This window comes from Carcharodon carcharias, chromosome 9, assembly GCF_017639515.1.
Source record: "Carcharodon carcharias isolate sCarCar2 chromosome 9, sCarCar2.pri, whole genome shotgun sequence".
NCBI classification, from domain to species: domain Eukaryota; kingdom Metazoa; phylum Chordata; class Chondrichthyes; order Lamniformes; family Lamnidae; genus Carcharodon; species Carcharodon carcharias.
Window position 1 is genome coordinate 77361031 of NC_054475.1, and position 18112 is coordinate 77379142.

The window sequence follows — 18112 nt, forward strand, 5'->3', positions numbered from 1 at the left end:
GGGGAGATTTGCATTTTTGAGCAGGAAAAGATCAGGGCTCATCCACCAATCCAGCAATGAGCAAATGGTCTCCCATTTAACATTGTCTCGGAGAAAGAAGGTGACATTAAAATGCCAGCAAGTGCATTGTCTGTGGAATTCAATGGTTTGAAGAGAGAAGGGTTGCAATTTAACCAATTAAGACATATATTCCCTAGGGATATCAGCATGGGGTTAATCAGAGACCGTGAACGGTGAATCAGAGACAGCACGGGGTTAATCAGAGAGTCGGCACAGGGTTAATCAGGGAGAGTCATCAAAGGGTTAATCAGAAACAGTCAGCACGGGTTAATCAGAGACAATCAGCACAGGGTTAATCAGGGAGAGTCACCAAAGGGTTAATCAGAGACAGTCAGCACGGGGTTAATCAGAGACAATCAGCACAGGGTTAATCAGAGCCAGACAGCACGGGATTAATCAGAGAGAGTCAGCACGGGGTTAATCAGAGACAGTCAGTGTGGGGTTAATCAGAAAGAGTCAGCACAGGTTTAATCAGAGACAGTCAGCACCGGGTTAATCAGAGACAACACGGGTTAATCAGAGACAGCACGGGGTTAATTAGAGACAGTCAGCACAGGGTTAATCAGAGAGAGTCAGCACCGGGTTAATCAGAAACAGTCAACACGGGATTAATCAGAGACAGCACAGGGTAGCTTGACCTAACACTCCTCTCTCCTAATCCCTGCCTAAGTTGATCTTTTTTCTGATTTTTTTTCTCTAGGAGCCGTGTGAACCGGGCACTGAACCCTGTTTCACCACCATCACCATGAACAACCTGGCACAGTGGCAGGAACCAGAGGACGAATTGGCCGATGACTGTCTGGAGGGGAAGAATTGCCGCTCCTTCTTCTGCTGCATTGAGGATTGTCAAACTGGCACCTGGCGCCGGGGGCGCATCCGCATCCACATCTCCAGGCTGGATGCCTACTCCCGGGTTTTCTTCCCCACTGCCTTTCTACTTTTCAATCTTGTTTATTGGATCTCGTACCTCTATCTGTGACCCATTGTCCCACTCCAAAGTAACGTTAGAATAAAAGATCTTCCGCTAAAGGTTTGACTCCATTGTTTTATCTCAATCCTTTCTTCAGAGAGCCACATACACATATGAAGGAGGAAGTAATAGATGGATGTTAGCGTGAGATGAAGAAAAATGAAAGGAAGCTCCTGAGATGTATAAACACTGCAATTGGGGAGTTGGGCTGAATGGTCTCTTTCTGTGCTGTACACTCTCTGTAATTCTATGTGATGACCTGGGTTGGGGTTAGAGATGGGCACTTGCCTTACCCTCCCCCTCCTCCCCCTGCCCTACATTGTCCAGCTAGATGGGCAGTGAGTGGTAAAGAGCTATCCAGCATCATCACCACCACATTCTATTCTTTAACCAATTAAGACATATATTCCCTAGGGATATCAGCATGGGGTTAATCAGAGACCGTGAACGGTGAATCAGAGACAGCACGGGGTTAATCAGAGAGTCGGCACAGGGTTAATCAGGGACAGTCACCTCCATAGAAGGTCAACTACCAGCTGGGGATCACTGGATGATGAGCAGGAGCAGGAACGCATGCTCCATTTCTGCCTCCACCCACCTAAAGCAATTCAGAACAAGACTTCTCCCCATCACCAAAAATCACAATGAAATTGAGGCCAAAAAGTCAGATCAGCAAAGTCCAGCCATGGGATCCTCTGATCAACTGGTCTCAGTACCACACAGATCAGCAACAGTGAGCCTTTGGAGGAGTCAATACTGCTTCCTGATTGAGTGAGAGCATGGGCTGCCTGTGATCCTATAGGTTTTCATTCAGAACCCCAAGAGCCTAAAATCCAGGTCAGAGAATTAAGAAAGGTTACATTGAGGTTATCCAGCAATATTCTCTGTTTACACGCATCTCCTACACATTTGGAATAAATGTAGACTGAGGAATAACAACATCCGGAGTGGGGACTGGGAATAACAACATCCAGAGTGGGGACGGGGAACAACAACATCTGGAGTGGGGACTGGGAATAACAATATCTATAGTGGGGACTGAGAATAACAACATCCAGAGTGGGGACTGGGAACAACAACATCCGGAGTGGGAGCTTGGGAATAACGACATCCGGAGTGGGGACTGGGAATAACAATACCCGGAATGGGGACTGGGAATAAGAACATCGAGAGTGGGGACTGGGAACAACAACATCCAGAGTGGGGATTGAGGAATTACAACATCCAGAGAGGGGACTTGGGAACAACAACCAGACTGGGGGGAGAGAACAACAACATCCGGAGTGGGGACTGAGGAATAATGACATCTCGAATGGTGACTGGAAATAACAACATTCGGAGTGGAGACTGAGAAATAACAACATCCGGAGTGGGTCTGGAAATAACAACATCCGGAGTGTGGGCTGAGGAATAAAAACCTCCAGAGCGGGGGCAGAGGAACAACTACATCTGGGGTGGGGACTGAGGAATAACAGCATCCAGAATGGGGATTGAGGAATAACAACCTCAAGAGTGGGGATTGGGAATAACAACATCCAGCTTGTAGATTGAGAATAAAAACATCCAGAGTGGGGATTGGGAATAACAGCATCCAGCGTGTGGATTGAGAATAAAAACATCCAGAGTGGGGATTGGGAATAACAGCATCCAGTGTGTAGATTGAGAATAAAAACATCCAGAGTGGGGGCTGGAAATAACAACATCCGGAGTGGGGACTCAGAACAACAACATTCGGAGTGGGGACTGAGGAATAACAACATCCAAGTAGGGGATTGGGAATATCAACATCCGGAGTGGGGACTGGGAACAACAAAATCCAGAACAGGGACTAGGAATAACAACATCCGGAGTGGGGGCTGAGAACATCAACATCCAGAGTGGGGATTGGGAATAACAACATCCAGACTGGGGACAGGGATCAACAACATCCAGATTGGGGACTGAGAATAAAAACATCTGGAGTGGGGACTGGGAACAAAAACATCCAGTGTGAGGATTCGGAACAACAACATTCAGACTGCGGACTGGGAATAACAACATCCAGAGTTGGAACTGGGAATAACAACATCCGGAGTATGCACAGGGAACAACAACAACCAGAGTGGGGACTGGGAATAACAACATCCGGAGTGAGGATTGAGGCATAACAACATCCGGAGAGGGGACTGGGAACAACAACATCCGGAGCGGGGACTGGAAATAATAACATCTGGCGTGGGAGCTGGGAATAACAATATCGAGAGTGGGGATTGGGAATAACAACATCCAAAGTGGGGGTTGGGAAAAACAACATCCAGAGTGGGGGTTGAGGACTAACAACATCCAGAGATCGGATTGGGAATAACAACATCCAGAGTGGGCACAGGGAACAACAACAACCAGAGTGGGGACTGGGAATAACAACATCCGTAGCGGGGACTGGGAATAGCAACATCTGGAATGGGGACTGGGAACAACAACTTACAGATTGGGGAATGGGAACAACAACATCCGGAGTGGGGAATGTGAACAACAACATCCAGAGAGGGGGTTGGGAAAAACAAAATCCAGAGTGGGGGCTGAGGAATAACAACATCCAGAGATCAGGTTGGGAATAACAACATCCGGAGAGTGCACAGGGAACAACAACAACCAGAGTGGGGACTGAGGAATAACAACATTCAGAGTGGGGATTGAGGAATAACAACATCCGGAGTGGGGATTGGGAATAACAACATCTGGAGTGGGGATTGGGAATAACAACATCTGGTTGGGGGCTGGGAATAACAACATCTGGAGTGGGGATTGGGAATAACAACATCCAGAGTGGGGATTGGGAATAACAACATCTGGAGTGGGGGCTGGGAATAACAACATCTGGTTGGGGGCTGAGAATAACAACATCTGGAGTGGGGATTGGGAATAACAACATCTGGAGTGGGGGCTGGGAACAACAACATCCAGAGTGGGGAATGGGAATAACAACATCCAGAGTGGGGGGCTGGAAATAACAACATCTGGAATGGGGATTCAAAAAAAATACAGAGTGGGGGCTGAGGAATATCAACATCCGGATTGGAAATAGGGAATAAGAGAAAAACTGGAGTTGAGATGTTGGGGAAAAATTTCTTTCAGAGTATGGGTTTGAGATTAGAAACAGGAGACCCGTGCTGACTGTCTCTGATTAAACCCGTGCTGACTCTCTCTGATTAACCCTGTGCTGTTGGTCTCTGATTAACCCCGTGCTGACTGTCTCTCATTAACGCTGGGCTGAGTATCTCTGATTGACCCCGTGCTGAAGCTCTGATAAACCCGGTGTGGACAGTTTCTCATTTACCCTGTGCTGACTCTCTCTGATTAACCCCGTGCTGGCTGTCTCTGATTAACCCCGTGCTGAATGTCTCAGATTAACTCCGTGACGACTATCTCTGATTAACCCCATGCTGACTCTCACTGATTAACCCTGTGCAGACTGGCTCTGATTAACCCCGTGCTGTCTGTCTCTGATTAACCCCATGCTGATTCGCGCTGATTAATCCAGTGTGGATTCTGATTAATTAACCCCGTGCTGACTGTCTCTGATTAAACCATTTCTGATTCACTCTGCTTAATCCTATGCTGACTGTCACTAATAAACTGTGTGCTGACTCTCTATGATTTACCCTGTGCTGACCGTTTCGGATTAACCCTGTGCTGACTCTCTCTGACTAACCCTGTGCTGACTGCCTCTGATTAACCCTTTGCTGACTCTCTCTCTCTCTGATAAACCCTGTGCTGAATTTCTCTTATTAACTCCATGCTGACTGTCTCTGATTAACCCCATGCTGACTGTCTCTGATTTACCCTGTGCTAACTCTCTCTGATTAACCCTGTGTTGACTGTCTCTGATTAACCTCGTGCATACTCTATCTGATACATCCCATGCTGACTGTCTCTGAATAACTCCGTGCTGACTCTCTCTGATTAACCGCGTGCTGACTGTCGCTGATTAACATTGTGCTGAATGTCTCTGATTAACTCCGTGCTGATTCTCTGTGATTAAAACCATGCTGACACCCTCTGATTGACCCCCTGCAGACTGTCTCGGATTAACCCTGTACTGACTGTCCCTGAATAACCCTGTGCTGACTTTCTCTGAATAACTCCATGCTGAATCTCGCTCATTAACACTGTGCTGACTATCGCTGATTAACCCCGTGCTGACTGACTCTGATTAACACCGTGCCGACTCTCTGTGATTAACCCCGTGCTGTCTGTCTCTGATTAACACTGTGCTGACTCCCTCTGATTAACCACATGCTGACTATCTCAGATTAACCCCATGCAGAATTTCTCTGATTAACCCTGTGCTGACTCTCTGATTAACCCCATGCTCACTGCCTCTGATGCATCCCGTGCTAACTGATGCTGATTAACACTGTGCTGACTGTCCCTGATTAACAACCTGCTGACACTCTCTGCTTAACTCTGTGCTGTCTGTCACTGATTAAGCCCGTGCTGACTCTCTGATTAACCCCGTGCTGACTGTCTCTGATTAACCCCAGGCAGACTGTCTCTGATTTACCCTGTGCTAACTCTCTCTGATTAACCCTGCGCTGACTGTCTCTGATTAACCCCATGCTGACTCTCTCTGATTCACCCCATGCTGACTGTCTCTGATTAACCCCGTGCTGACAGTCTCTGATTAACCCTGTGTTGACTGTCTCTGATTAACCTCGTGCATACTCTCTCTGATACCTCCCATGCTGACTGTCTCTGATTAACTTCGTGCTGACTATCTCTGATTAACCATGTGCTGCCAGTCTCTGATTAACATTGTGCTGAACGTCACTGATTAACTCCGAGCTGATTCTCTTTGATTAACACCATGTGGACACTCTCTGATTGACCCTGTGCAGACTGTCTTGGATTAACCCCACGCTGACAGTCTCTGATTAACCTTGTGCTGACTTTCTCTGCTTAACTCCATGCTGAATCTCTCTCATTAAACCGGTGCTGACTATCTCTGCTTAACCCCGTGCTGACTGTCTCTGATTAGCCCCGTGCTGTCTGTCTCTGATTAACCCCGTGCTGTCTGTCTTTGATTAACCCTGTGCTGACACTCTCTGATTAACCACACGGTGACTGTCTCAGATTAACCCCGGGCTGAATTTCTCTGATAACCCCGTGCTGTCTGTCTCTGATTAACACTGTGCTGACTCTCACTGATTAACCACATGCTGAATGTCTCAGATTAACCACGGGCTGAATTCCCTGATTAACCCCGTGCTGACTGTCTCTGATTAACCCGATGCTGACTCTCTCTGCTTAACCCTGTGCTGTCTGTAACTGATTAATCACGTTCTGAATCTCTATGATTAACCCCGTGCTGACTGTCTCTGATTAACCCGGTGCCAGCTCTCGCTGATTAACCCCTTGTTGTCTGTCTCTGATTAACCCTGTGTTGACTCTCACTGATTTACCCCCTGTTTGCTGTCTCTGATTAACATCGTGCTGAATGTCTCTGATTAACTCCAAGCTGACTCTCACTGCTTAAGCCCATGCTGACTCTTACTGATTAACTCTGTGCTGACTGCCTCTGATTAACCCCCATGCTGACTGTCTCTAATTAACACTTTGCTGACTCTCTCTGATAAACCTTGTGCTGACTTTCTCTGATTAATCCTGTGCTGACTATCTCTGATTAAATCCGTGCTGACTGTCTCTGATTGGCCTTGTGCACACTCTCTCTGATTCGCCCCATGCTGACTGTCTCTGATTAATTCTGTGCTGACTCTCTCTGAATGACACTTTGCTGACTATCTCTGATTAACACCATGCTGACTGTCTCTGATTAACAAAGGGCTGAATGTGTCTGATTAACTCTGTGCTGAAACTCTCTGATTAACCCCGTGCAGACTGTCTCTGATTAACCCCGGGCTGACTTTCTCTGATTAAACCCATGCTTACAGTCTCTTACTCACATCGTGCTGACTCTTTCTGATTAACCCCAGGCTGTCTGTATCTGATTAACCCCGTGCTGATTCTCTCTGAATAATCCCATGCGGGTTCGGTCTGAAGAACCCCGTGCTGACTGTCTCTGATTAATCCCGTGCTGACTCTCTCTGATTAAACCCGTGCTCTCTGTTTCTGATTAACAACATGCTGACTCTCTGAATAAACCCGTGCTGGCTGTCTTTGACTTACCCCATGCTGACTGTCTCTGATTAACCTCATGCTGACTGTCTCTGATTAAAACTCTGCAGACTATCTCTGATTAACCCTGGGTATACTGACACTGATTAACCGAGTGCTGGCTCTCTCTGATTAACCCTGTACTGAACCTCTCTGATTAATACTGTGCTGCCTGTCTCTGATTAACCACACGCTGACCGTCTCTGATTAACCCCATGCTGACACTCTCTGCTTAGCCCTGAGTGTCAGTAACTGATTAATCCCGTGCTGACTCTCTCTGATTAATCCTGTGCTCACTGCTTCTGATGAAACCCATGCTGACTGCCTCCAAAAAACACTGCTGACTGTCTCTGATTTACATCGTACACACTCTCTTTGATTCACCCCGCGCTGACTGCCACTAATTGACCCCGTGCTTAATCTTTGATAAACACCATTCTGACAGTCTCTGATTTACCCTGTGCTGACTATCTCTGATTTGAGCTGTGCTGGCAGTCTCTGATTAACACTGTGCTGAATGTCTCTGATTAGCTCCGTGCCGACTCTCTCTGATTAACCCCATGCTGACTCTTACTAATTAACTCTGCGCTGACTGTCTCTGATTAACCCCATGCTGACTGTCTCTGATTAACACTTTGCTGACTTTCTCTGATATACCCTGTGCTGACTTTCTCTAATTAACCCCGTGCTATCCATCTCTGATTAATCCTGTGCTCACTGTCTATGATTAACACTGTACTGACTCTCTCTGATTAACTCCATGCTGACTGTCTCTGATTAACACCGTGCTGTTTGTGTCTGATTAACACTGTGCTGACTTACGCTGATTAACAAAGGGCTTAATGTGTCTGATTAACTCTGTGCTGAAACTCTCTGATTAACCCCATGCAGACTGTTTCTGATTAACCCCGGGCTGACTTTCTTTGATTAACCCCATGCTTACTGTCTCTTATTCACATCGTGCTGACTCTTTCTGATTAACCCCAGGCTGTCTGTATCTGATTAACCCCGTGCTGATTCTCTCTGAATAATCCCCTGCGGGTTCGGTCTGAATAAGCCCATGCTGACTCTCTCTGATTAACCCCATGCTGACTCTCTCTGATTAATCCCATGCTCACTGCCTCTGATGAACCCCGTGCTGACTGACGCTGATTAACACCCTGCTGAATGTCTCTGATTAACCACCTGCTGACTGCCTCTAATTAACCCTGTGCTGACTGTCTCTACTTAACATCGTGCACACTCTCTTGGATTCACCCCGCACTGACTGCCTCTGATCGACCCTACGCTGAATCTTTGATAAACACCGTGCTGACAGTCTCTGATTTACCCTGTGCTGACTCTCTCTGATTTACCCCTTGCTGGCAGTCTTTGATTAACACTGTGCTGAATGTCTCTGATTAACTCCGTGCCGACTCTCTCTGATTAAACCCATGATGACTGTCTCTGATTAACACTTTGCTGACTCTCTCTGATAAACCCTGTGCTGACATTCTCTGATTAACCCCATGCTATCTGTCTCTGATTAATCCTGGCTCACTTTCTATGATTAACACCCTGCTGACTCTCTCTGATTAACCCCATGCTGACTGTCTCTGGTTAACACTGTGCTGACTGACGCAAATTAACACCATGCTGACTCTCTCTGTATAATGCCATGCAGGTTCTGTCTGATTAACGCAGTGTTGACTTTCTCTGATTAACCCGGTGCTAACTATCTCTGATTAACCCCGTGCTGACACTCTCTGATTAACCCCATGCTGACTCTCGCTGATTAACCCCTTGCTGTCTGTTTCTGATTAACCCTGTGCTGACTCCCTCTGATTAACCACAGGTTGACTGTCTCAGATTAACCCTGGGCTCAATTTCTCTGATTAACACTGTGCTGACTGATGCTTATTAACACCGTGCTGACTCTCTCTGTATAATCCCGTGCGTGTTCTGTCTGATTAAACCCGTGTTGACTGTCTCTGATTAACCCTGTGCTGAATATCTCTGATTAACCCCATGCTGACTCTCTCTGATTAACCCCGTGCTCACTGCCTCTGATAAACCCCGTGCTTACTGACACTAATTAACACCCTGCTGACTGTCTCTGATTAACTACTTGCTGACTGCCTCTACTTAACCGTGTGATGACTGTCTCTGATTAACATCGTGCACACTCTCTTTGATTCATCCCGCGCTGACTGCCTCTGATTGACCCCTTGCTTAATCTTTGATAAACACCGGGCTGACAGTCTCTGATTTATCCTGTGCTGACTTTCTCTGATTTACACTGTGCTGGCAGTCTCTGATTAACACCGTGCTGAATCTCTCTGATTAACCTCGTGTTGACTCTCTCTGATTAACTCCGTGCTGATTCTCTCTGATGAACCCCATGTTGTCTGTCTCTAATTAACTCCATGCTGTGTCTCTCTGATTAATCCAGTGCTGACTGTCTATGATAAACGCCATGCTGACTCTCTGATTAACCGCGTGCTGACTCTCTCTGATTTACCCTGTGCTAACTCTCTCTGATTAACGCCATGCTGACTCTCTCTGATTAACCCCGTCCTGACTCTCTCTAAATAACCCCGTGCTGACTCTTTCTAATTAACCCTGTGCTCTCTCTATCTGATTAACAACATGCTGACTCTCTCTGAATAAACCTGTGCTGGCAGTCTTTGACTTACACCATGCTGACTGTCTCTGATTTACCTCATGCTGACTGTCTCTGATTAAAGCTCTGCTGATTCTCTCTGATTAACCCTGTGCTTACTGACTCTGATTAACCCTGTGCTGCCTGTCTCTGATTAAGCCTGTGCTGACTCTCTCTGATTAAGCCTGTGTTGATTGTCCCTGATTAACTCCATGCTGGCTGTCTCTGATTAACCCTCTGCTGTCTGTCTCTTATTAACACTGTGCTGACTGTCTCAGATTAACCCTGTTCTGGCTCTCTCTGATTAACCCCATGCTGAATGTCAAAATTAACTCTGTGCAGACCTTCGCTGATTAACTCTGTGCTGACGCTCTCTGATTAACCCTTTGTTGACTGTCTCTGATTAACTCCGTGCTCTCTGTCTCTGATTAGCTTGTGTTGACTCAGATTAGCCCCATGCTGACTGTCTCTGATTAACCAATGCTAACTCTCTCTGATTAACCGCGTTCTAACTATCTCTGATTAGCTACCTGCTGACTCTCTCTGACTAATCCCGTGCTGACTCTATCTGATTAACCCCGTGCTGATTCTCTCTGTATCATCCCGCGCCCACTGTCTATGATTAACCCCGTGCAGACTGCCTCTGATTAACCCTATGCTGACTCTCTCTGATTAACGCCTTGCTGTCTCTCTCTGAGTAACCCTGTGCATACCGTCCCTGATTAACATCATGCTATCTGTCTCTGATTAACCCAGTGCTGACTGTTTATGATTAGCCCCGTGCTGACTTACTCAGCTTAATGCCATGCTTACTGTCCCTGAGTAACCGCGTGCTGACTGTCTCTGATTAATCCTGTGCTGACTCTCTCTGATTAACCCTGTGCTATCCATCCCCGATTAACGCTGTGCTGACTGTCTCTGATTAACCCCGAGCTCTAACTCCCAGATTAACCACGTGCTGACTCTCTCCGATTAATCCTTTGCTGAATCTCTCTGTTTAAACCCGTGCTGTCAGTCTTTGATTTACACCATGCTGACTGACTCTGATTAAGCTCATGCTGACTCTCTCTGATTAACCCCATGCTATCTGTCTCTGATTAACCCTGTGCTCACTGTCTATGATTAACACTGTGCTGACTCTCTCTAATTAACACCATGCTGACTGTCTCTGATTAACACCGTGCTGTCTGTCTCTGATTAACCCTGTGCTGACTGACGCTGATTAACCCCGTGCTAACTCTCTCTGATTAACTCCGTCCTAACTCTCTCTGCTGTACCCCTTGCTCTTGCTCTCTGAATAAACCCCGTGCGGACCGTCTCTGATTAACCATGTGCTGTATCTCTCTGTTTCAACCCGCGCTGGCTGTCTTTGATTTATCCCGTGCTGACTCTCTCTGATTAACCCCGTGCTGACTCTCTCTGATTAACCCCGTGCCGACTGTCTCTGATTAACCATGTGCTGTATCTCTCTGTTTCAACCCGTGCTGGCTGTCTTTGATTTATCCTGTGCTGACTCTCTCTGATTAATCCCGTGCTCACTGCCTCTGATGAACCCCGTGTTGACTGACGCTGATTAACACCCTGCTGAATGTCTCTGATTAACCACCTGCTGACTGCCTCTAATTAGCCCTTTGCTGAGTGTCTCTGATTAACATCATCCACACTGTCTATGATTCACCCCACACTGACTGCCTCTGATTGACCCCGTGCTGAATCTTTGATAAGCACCGTACTGACAGTCTCTGATTTCCCCTGTGCTGACTCTCTTTGATTTACCCCGTGCTGGCAGTCTCTGATTAACACTGTGCTGAATCTCTCTGATTATTCCCGTGCTGACTCTCTCTGATTAACTCCGCGCTGAATCTCTCTGATGAACCCTATGTTATCTGTTTCTAATTAACCCTGTGCTGTCTCTCTCTGATTAATCCAATGCTGATTGTCTACGATAAACGCCATGCTGACTCTCTGATTAACCGCGTGCTGACTCTCTCTGATTTACCCTGTGCTAACTCTCTCTAAATAACCCCATGCTGACTCTCTCTGATTAACCCTGTGCTCTCTCTATCTGATTAACAACGTGCTGACTCTCTCTGAATAAACCTGTCTTTGACTTACACCATGCTGACTGTCTCTGATTTACCTCATGCTGACTGCCTCTGATTAAAGCTCTGCTGACTCTCTCTGATTAACGCTGTTCTTACTGACTCTGATTAACCCAATGTTGACTCTCCCTGATTAACCCTGTGCTGCCTGTCTCTGATTAAGCCGGTGCTGTTTGTCTCTTATTAACACTGTGCTGACTCTCTCAGATTAACCCTGTCCTGGCTCACTCTGATTAACCCCATGCTGAATGTCAAAATTAACTCTGTGCAGACTGTCGCTGATTAAATCTGTGCTGACTGTCTCTGATTAAGCCCTTGTTGACCGTTTCTGATTAACCCCGTGCTGTTTGTATCTGATTATCATGTGTCGAGTGTCTCAGATTAACATCATGCTGTCTGTCTCTGATTAACCCCGTGCTGACTCTCTCTGATTAGCCCTTTGCTGACTGTCGCTAATACGGCCCATGCTGACGCTCTCTGCTTAACACTGTGCTGTCTGTAACTGATTAAGCCCGTGCTGACTCTCTCTGATTAACCCTGTGCTGTCTCTCTCTGATTAATGCCGTGTTCACTGCCTCTGATAAACCCCGTGCTGACTGACGCTGATTGACCCCGCGCTGAATCTTTGATAAACACCATGCTGACAGTCTCTGATTTACCCTCTGCTGACTCTCTCTGATTTAACCCGTGCTGAATGTCTCTGATTAACACTGTGCTAACTGTATCAGATTAACCTCGTGATGATTGTCTCCAATTAACCCTGTGCTGACTGTCTCTGATTAACCCTGTGCTGACTCTTTATGATTAAACCTGTGCTGACTCTCTCTGATTAACTCCGTGCTGACTCTCTGATTTACCCTGTGCTGATTGTCTCCAATTAACCCCATGCTGACTGTCTCTGATTAACCCTGTGCAGAATCTCTCTGATTAACCCCGTGCTGACTGTCTCTGATTAACCCTGTGCAGAATCTCTCTGATTAACCCCGTGCTGACTGTCACTGATTAACCATGTGCTGTATATCTCTCTGTTTAAACCTGTGCTGGCTCTCTTTGATTTATCCCATGCTGACTCTCTCTGATTAACCCCGTGCTGACTGACTCTGATTAACAACACACTGACCCGCTCTGATTAACTATGTGCTGAGTGTCTCCGATTAACCCTGTGCTGACTCTCTCTGATTAACCCTGTGCTGACTCTATCGGATTAACCCTGTGCTGATTCTCTTTGATTAAGCCCGTGCTCAGTCTCTCTGATTAACACCGTGCTGACTGGCCCTGATTAACCCCGTGTTGACTGACTCTGATTAACAACGCGCTGACCCGCTCTGATTAACCATGTGCTGAGTGTTTCCGATTAACCCCATGCTGACTCTCTCTGACTAACCCTGTGCTGTCTCTGAATTACCCCGTTCCGACTCTCTGATTAACCCTGTGCAGACTGTCTCTGATTAACCCTGTGTTGAATCTCACTGATTAACCCTGTGCTGACTGACTCTGATTAACACTGCGCTGATCCGCTCTGATTAACCAGCTGCTGAGTGTCTCAGATCAACCCAGTGCTGACAGTCACTGATTAACCCTGTGCTGACTGTCTCTGATTAACCCTGTGCTGACTCTTTCTGATTAAACCCGTGCTGACTCTCTCTGGTTAACTCCGTGCTGACTCTCTGATTTACCCTGTGCTGATTGTCTCCAATTAACTCCACGCAGATTGTCTCTGATTTACCCTGTGCTATCTGTCTCGGTTTATCCCTATGCTGACTGTCTCGGATCAACCCTGTGCTAACTCTATCAGATTAACCCTATGCTGGCTGTCTCTGATTAAGCCCATGCTAATTCTCTCTGATTAACCCCGTGCTGACTGTCTCTGATTAACCCTGTGCTGACTCTCTCTGATTAACCAGGTGCTGACTCTCTCTGATTTACCCTGTGCTAAATCTCTCTGATTAACCCCGTGCTGACTCTCTCTGATTAACCCCATGCTGACTCCCTCTGGTTAACCGCATGCTGACTCTCTCTGATTAACTCCGTGCTATCTATTACTGATTAACAACGTGTTGACTCTCTATGATTAAACCCGTGCTGGCTGTCTTTGAATTACCCCATGCTGACTGACTCTGATTAACCTCATGCTGACTGTCTCAGATTAAAACTCTACTGACTCTCCATGATTAACCCCGTGCTGACTGTCTCTGATTGACCCAGTGCTGACTCTCTCTGATTAACCCTGTGCTGTAAGTCTCTGATTAACCAAATGATGACTCGCTCTGATTAACCCCGTGCTGACTCTCTCTGATTAACTCCGCCCTGTATCTCTCTGATGAGCTCCATTTTGTCTGTCACTAATTAACCCCGTGATGTCTGTCTGATTAATCCAGTGCTGATTCAATGATAAACCCCGTGCTGACTCTCTCTGATTAACGCAGTGCTGACTCTCTGATTAACTTCATGCTGTCTTTGATTAACTATCTCCTGACTCTCTCTGATTAACGGCATGCTGACTGTCTCTGTTTTACCCTCTGCTAACTCTGATTAACCCCATGCTGACTCGCTCTGATTAACCCCATCCTGACTCTCTCTGAATAACCCCGTACTGACTCCCTCTGGTTTACCGCGTGCTGACTCTCTCTGATTAACCTCGTGCTCTCTCTTTCTGATTAACAACGTGCTGACTCTCTCTGAATAAACCTGTGCTGGCTGTATTGGACTTACCCCATGCTGACTGACCCTGTTTAATCTCTTGCTGACTGTCTCTGATTAAAACACTGCTGACTCTCTCTGATTAACCCTGTGCTTACTGACTCTGATTAACCCAGTGCTGACTCTCTCTGATTAACCCTGTGCTGCCAGTCTCTGATTAACCACATGCTGACTGTCTCAGATTAACCCTGGGCTGAATTTCTCTGATAACCCCTTGCTGACTCTCTCTGATTAACCCCATGCTGAATCTCTCTGCTTAACGCTGTGCTGTCTGTAACTGATTAAGCCCATGCTGACTCTCTCTGATTAACCCCATGCTGACTCTCTCTGATTAATCCTGTGTTCAATGCCTCTGATGAACCCCGTGCTGACTGACGCTGATTAACACCCTGCTGAATGTCTCTGATTAACCACCTGCTGACTGCCTCTAATTAACCCTTTGCTGAGTGTCTCTGATTAACATCGTGCACACTCTCTATGATTCACCCCACACTGACTCCCTCTGATTGACCCCGTGCTGAATCTTTGATAAACACCTTGCTGACCGTCTCTGATTTCCCCTGTGCTGACTCTCTCTGATTTACCCCGTGCTGGCAGTCTTTGATTAACACTGTGCTGAATCTCTCTGATTAACTCAGTGCTGAATCTCTCTGATGAACCCCATGTTGTCTGTCTCTAATTAACCCTGTGCTGTCTCTCTCTTATTAATCCAGTGCTGACTATCTTTGATAAACGCCATGCTGACTCTCTGATTAACCGCTTGCTGACTCTCTCTGATTTACCTTGTGCTAACTTTCTCTGATTAATGCCATGCTGACTCGCTCTGATTAACCCCGTCCTGACTCTCTCTAAATAACCCTGTGCTGACTCTCTCTGATTAACCCTGTGTTCTATCTATCTGATTAAAAACGTGCTGTCTCTCTCTGAATAAACCTGTCTTTGACTTACACCATGCTGACTGTCTCTGATTTACCTCATGCTGTCTGTCTCTGATTAAAACTCTGCTGACTCTCTGATTAACTCTGTGCTGTTTGTCTCTTATTAACACTGCGCTGACTGTTTCAGATTAACCGTGTCCTGGCTCTCTCTGATTAACCCCATGTTGAATGTCAAAATTAACTCTGTGCAGACTGTCGCTGATTAACACCTTGTTGACTGTTTCTGATTGACCTCGTGCTGTTTGTCTCTGATTAACGTGTGTCGACTGTCTCAGATTAGCCCCATGCTGACTGCCTCTGATTAACCAATGCTAACACTCTCTGATTAATCGCGTTCCAACTGTCTCTGATTAGCTGCCTGCTGACTCTCTCTGACTAATCCTGTGCTGACTCTATCTAATAAATCGTGCTGACTCTCTCTGTTTAATCCCGCGCTCACTGTCTATGATTAACCCCATGCAGACTGCCTCTGATTAACCCTATGCTGAGTCTCTCTGATTAACGCCTTGCTGTCTCTCTCGGATTAACACTGTGCATACCGTCCCTGATTAACATCATGCTGTCTGTCTCTGATTAACCCCGTGCTGACTCTCTCTGATTAGCCCTTTGCTGACTGTTGCTAATAAGGCCCATGCTGATGCTCTCTGCTTAACTCTGTGCTGTCTGTAACTGATTAAGCCCGTGCTAACTCTCTCTGATTAACCCCGTGCTGTCACCCTCTCATTAATACCGTTTTCACTGCCTCTGATGAACCCCGTGCTGACTGACGCTGATTGACCCCGTGCTGAACCTTTGATAAACACCGTGCTGACAGTCTCTGATTTACCCTCTGCTGACTCTCTCTGATTTAACTCGTGCTGAATGTCTCTGATTAACACTGTGCTAACTGTATCAGATTAACCTCGTGATGATTGTCTCCAATTAACCCTGTGCTGACTGTCTCTGATTAACCCTGTGCTGACTCTTTATGATTAACTCCGTGCTGACTCTCTGATTTACCCTGTGCTGATTGTCTCCAATTAACCCCATGCTGACTGTCTCTGATTAACCCTGTGCTGAATATCTCTGATTAACCCTGTGCTGACTGTTTCTGATTAACCATGTGCTGCATATCTCTCTTGGTTTAAACCTATGCTGGCTCTCTTTGATTTATCCCATGCTGCCTGTCTCTGATTAACCCCGTACTGACTCTCTCTGATTAATCCCGTGCTCACTGCCTCTGACGAACCCGTGTGCTGACTGATGCTGATTAACACCCTGCTGACTGTCTCTGATTAACCACCTGCTGACTGCCTCTAATTAACCCTGTGCTGACTCTCCCTGATTAAGCCCTTGCTCAGTCTCTCCGATTAACACCGTGCTGACTGGCCCTGATTAACACCGTGCTGACTGACTCTGATTAATCCCGTGCTCACCGCCTCTGACGAACCCGTGTGCTGACTGACGCTGATTAACACCCTGCTGACTGTCTCTGATTAACCACCTGCTGATTGCCTCTAATTAACCCTGTGCTGATTGTCTCTGATTAACATCGTGCACACTCTCTTTGATTGACCCTGTGCTGACTGCCTCTGATTGACCCCGTGCTGAATCTTTGATAAACACCATGCTGACAGTCTCTGATTTACCCTGTGCTGACTGTATCTGGTTAACCCTGTGCTGACTCTCCCTGATTAAGCCCATGCTCAGTCTCTCCGATTAACACCGTGCTGACTGGCCCTGATTAACCCCGTGCTGACTGACTCTGATTAACACCGCGCTGACCCGCTCTGATTAAGCATGTGCTGAGTGTCTCCGATTAACCCTATGCTGACTCTCTCTGATTAACCCTGTGCTGACTCTATCAGATTACACTGTGCTGACTCCCTTTGATTAAGCCCGTGTTCAGTCGCTCTGATTAACACTGTGCTGACTGTCCATTATTAACCCTGTTCTGATCGACTATGATTAACATCGCGCTAACCCATTCTGATTAACCATGTGCTGAGTGTCTCCGATTAATCCCATGCTGACTCTCTCTGACTAACGTTGTGCTGTCTCTGAATTACCCCGTTCCGACTCTCTCTGATTAACCCTGTGCAGACTGTCTCTGATTAACCCTGTGTTGAATCTCACTGATTAACCCCATGCTGACTGTCTCTGATTAACCCAGTGCTGACTGTATCAGATTAACCCCGTGATGATTGTCTCTGATTAACCCTGTGCTGACTCTTTCTGATTAAACCCCTGCTGACTCTCTCTGGTTAACTCCGTGCTGACTCTCTGATTTACCCTGTGCTGATAGTCTCCAATTAACTCCGTGCAGATTGTCTCTGATTAACCCCGTGCTATCTGTCTCGGTTTATCCCTATGATGAATGTCTCTGATTAACCCTGTGCTGAATCTCACTGATTAACCCCATGCTGACTCTTTCTGATTAACCCTGTATTAACTATATCAGATTAACCCCATGCTGACTGTCTCTGATTAACATCGTGCACACTCTCTTTGATTGACCCTGCGCTGACTGCCTCTGATTGACCCCGTGCTGAATCTTTAATAAACACCG

General features: G+C 46.6%; 1 protein-coding gene across 2 annotated transcripts in view; it reads left to right on the top strand.

Annotated features, from left to right (window-relative positions):
* The window catches only part of LOC121282102 (gamma-aminobutyric acid receptor subunit gamma-4-like), an 885955-nt gene extending 884899 nt beyond the window's left edge, over positions 1-1056 (top strand). The window contains exon 9 of one of the 2 annotated variants that reach the window (XM_041195567.1): positions 761-1056. In XM_041195567.1, the coding sequence (XP_041051501.1) occupies positions 761-1039 (279 nt within the window). In that variant the 3' untranslated portion in view covers positions 1040-1056. The remainder of the gene's footprint in view (positions 1-760) is intronic. The other variant, XM_041195568.1, reaches the window with a different exon arrangement.
* The last annotated feature ends 17056 nt before the right edge of the window (positions 1057-18112 follow it).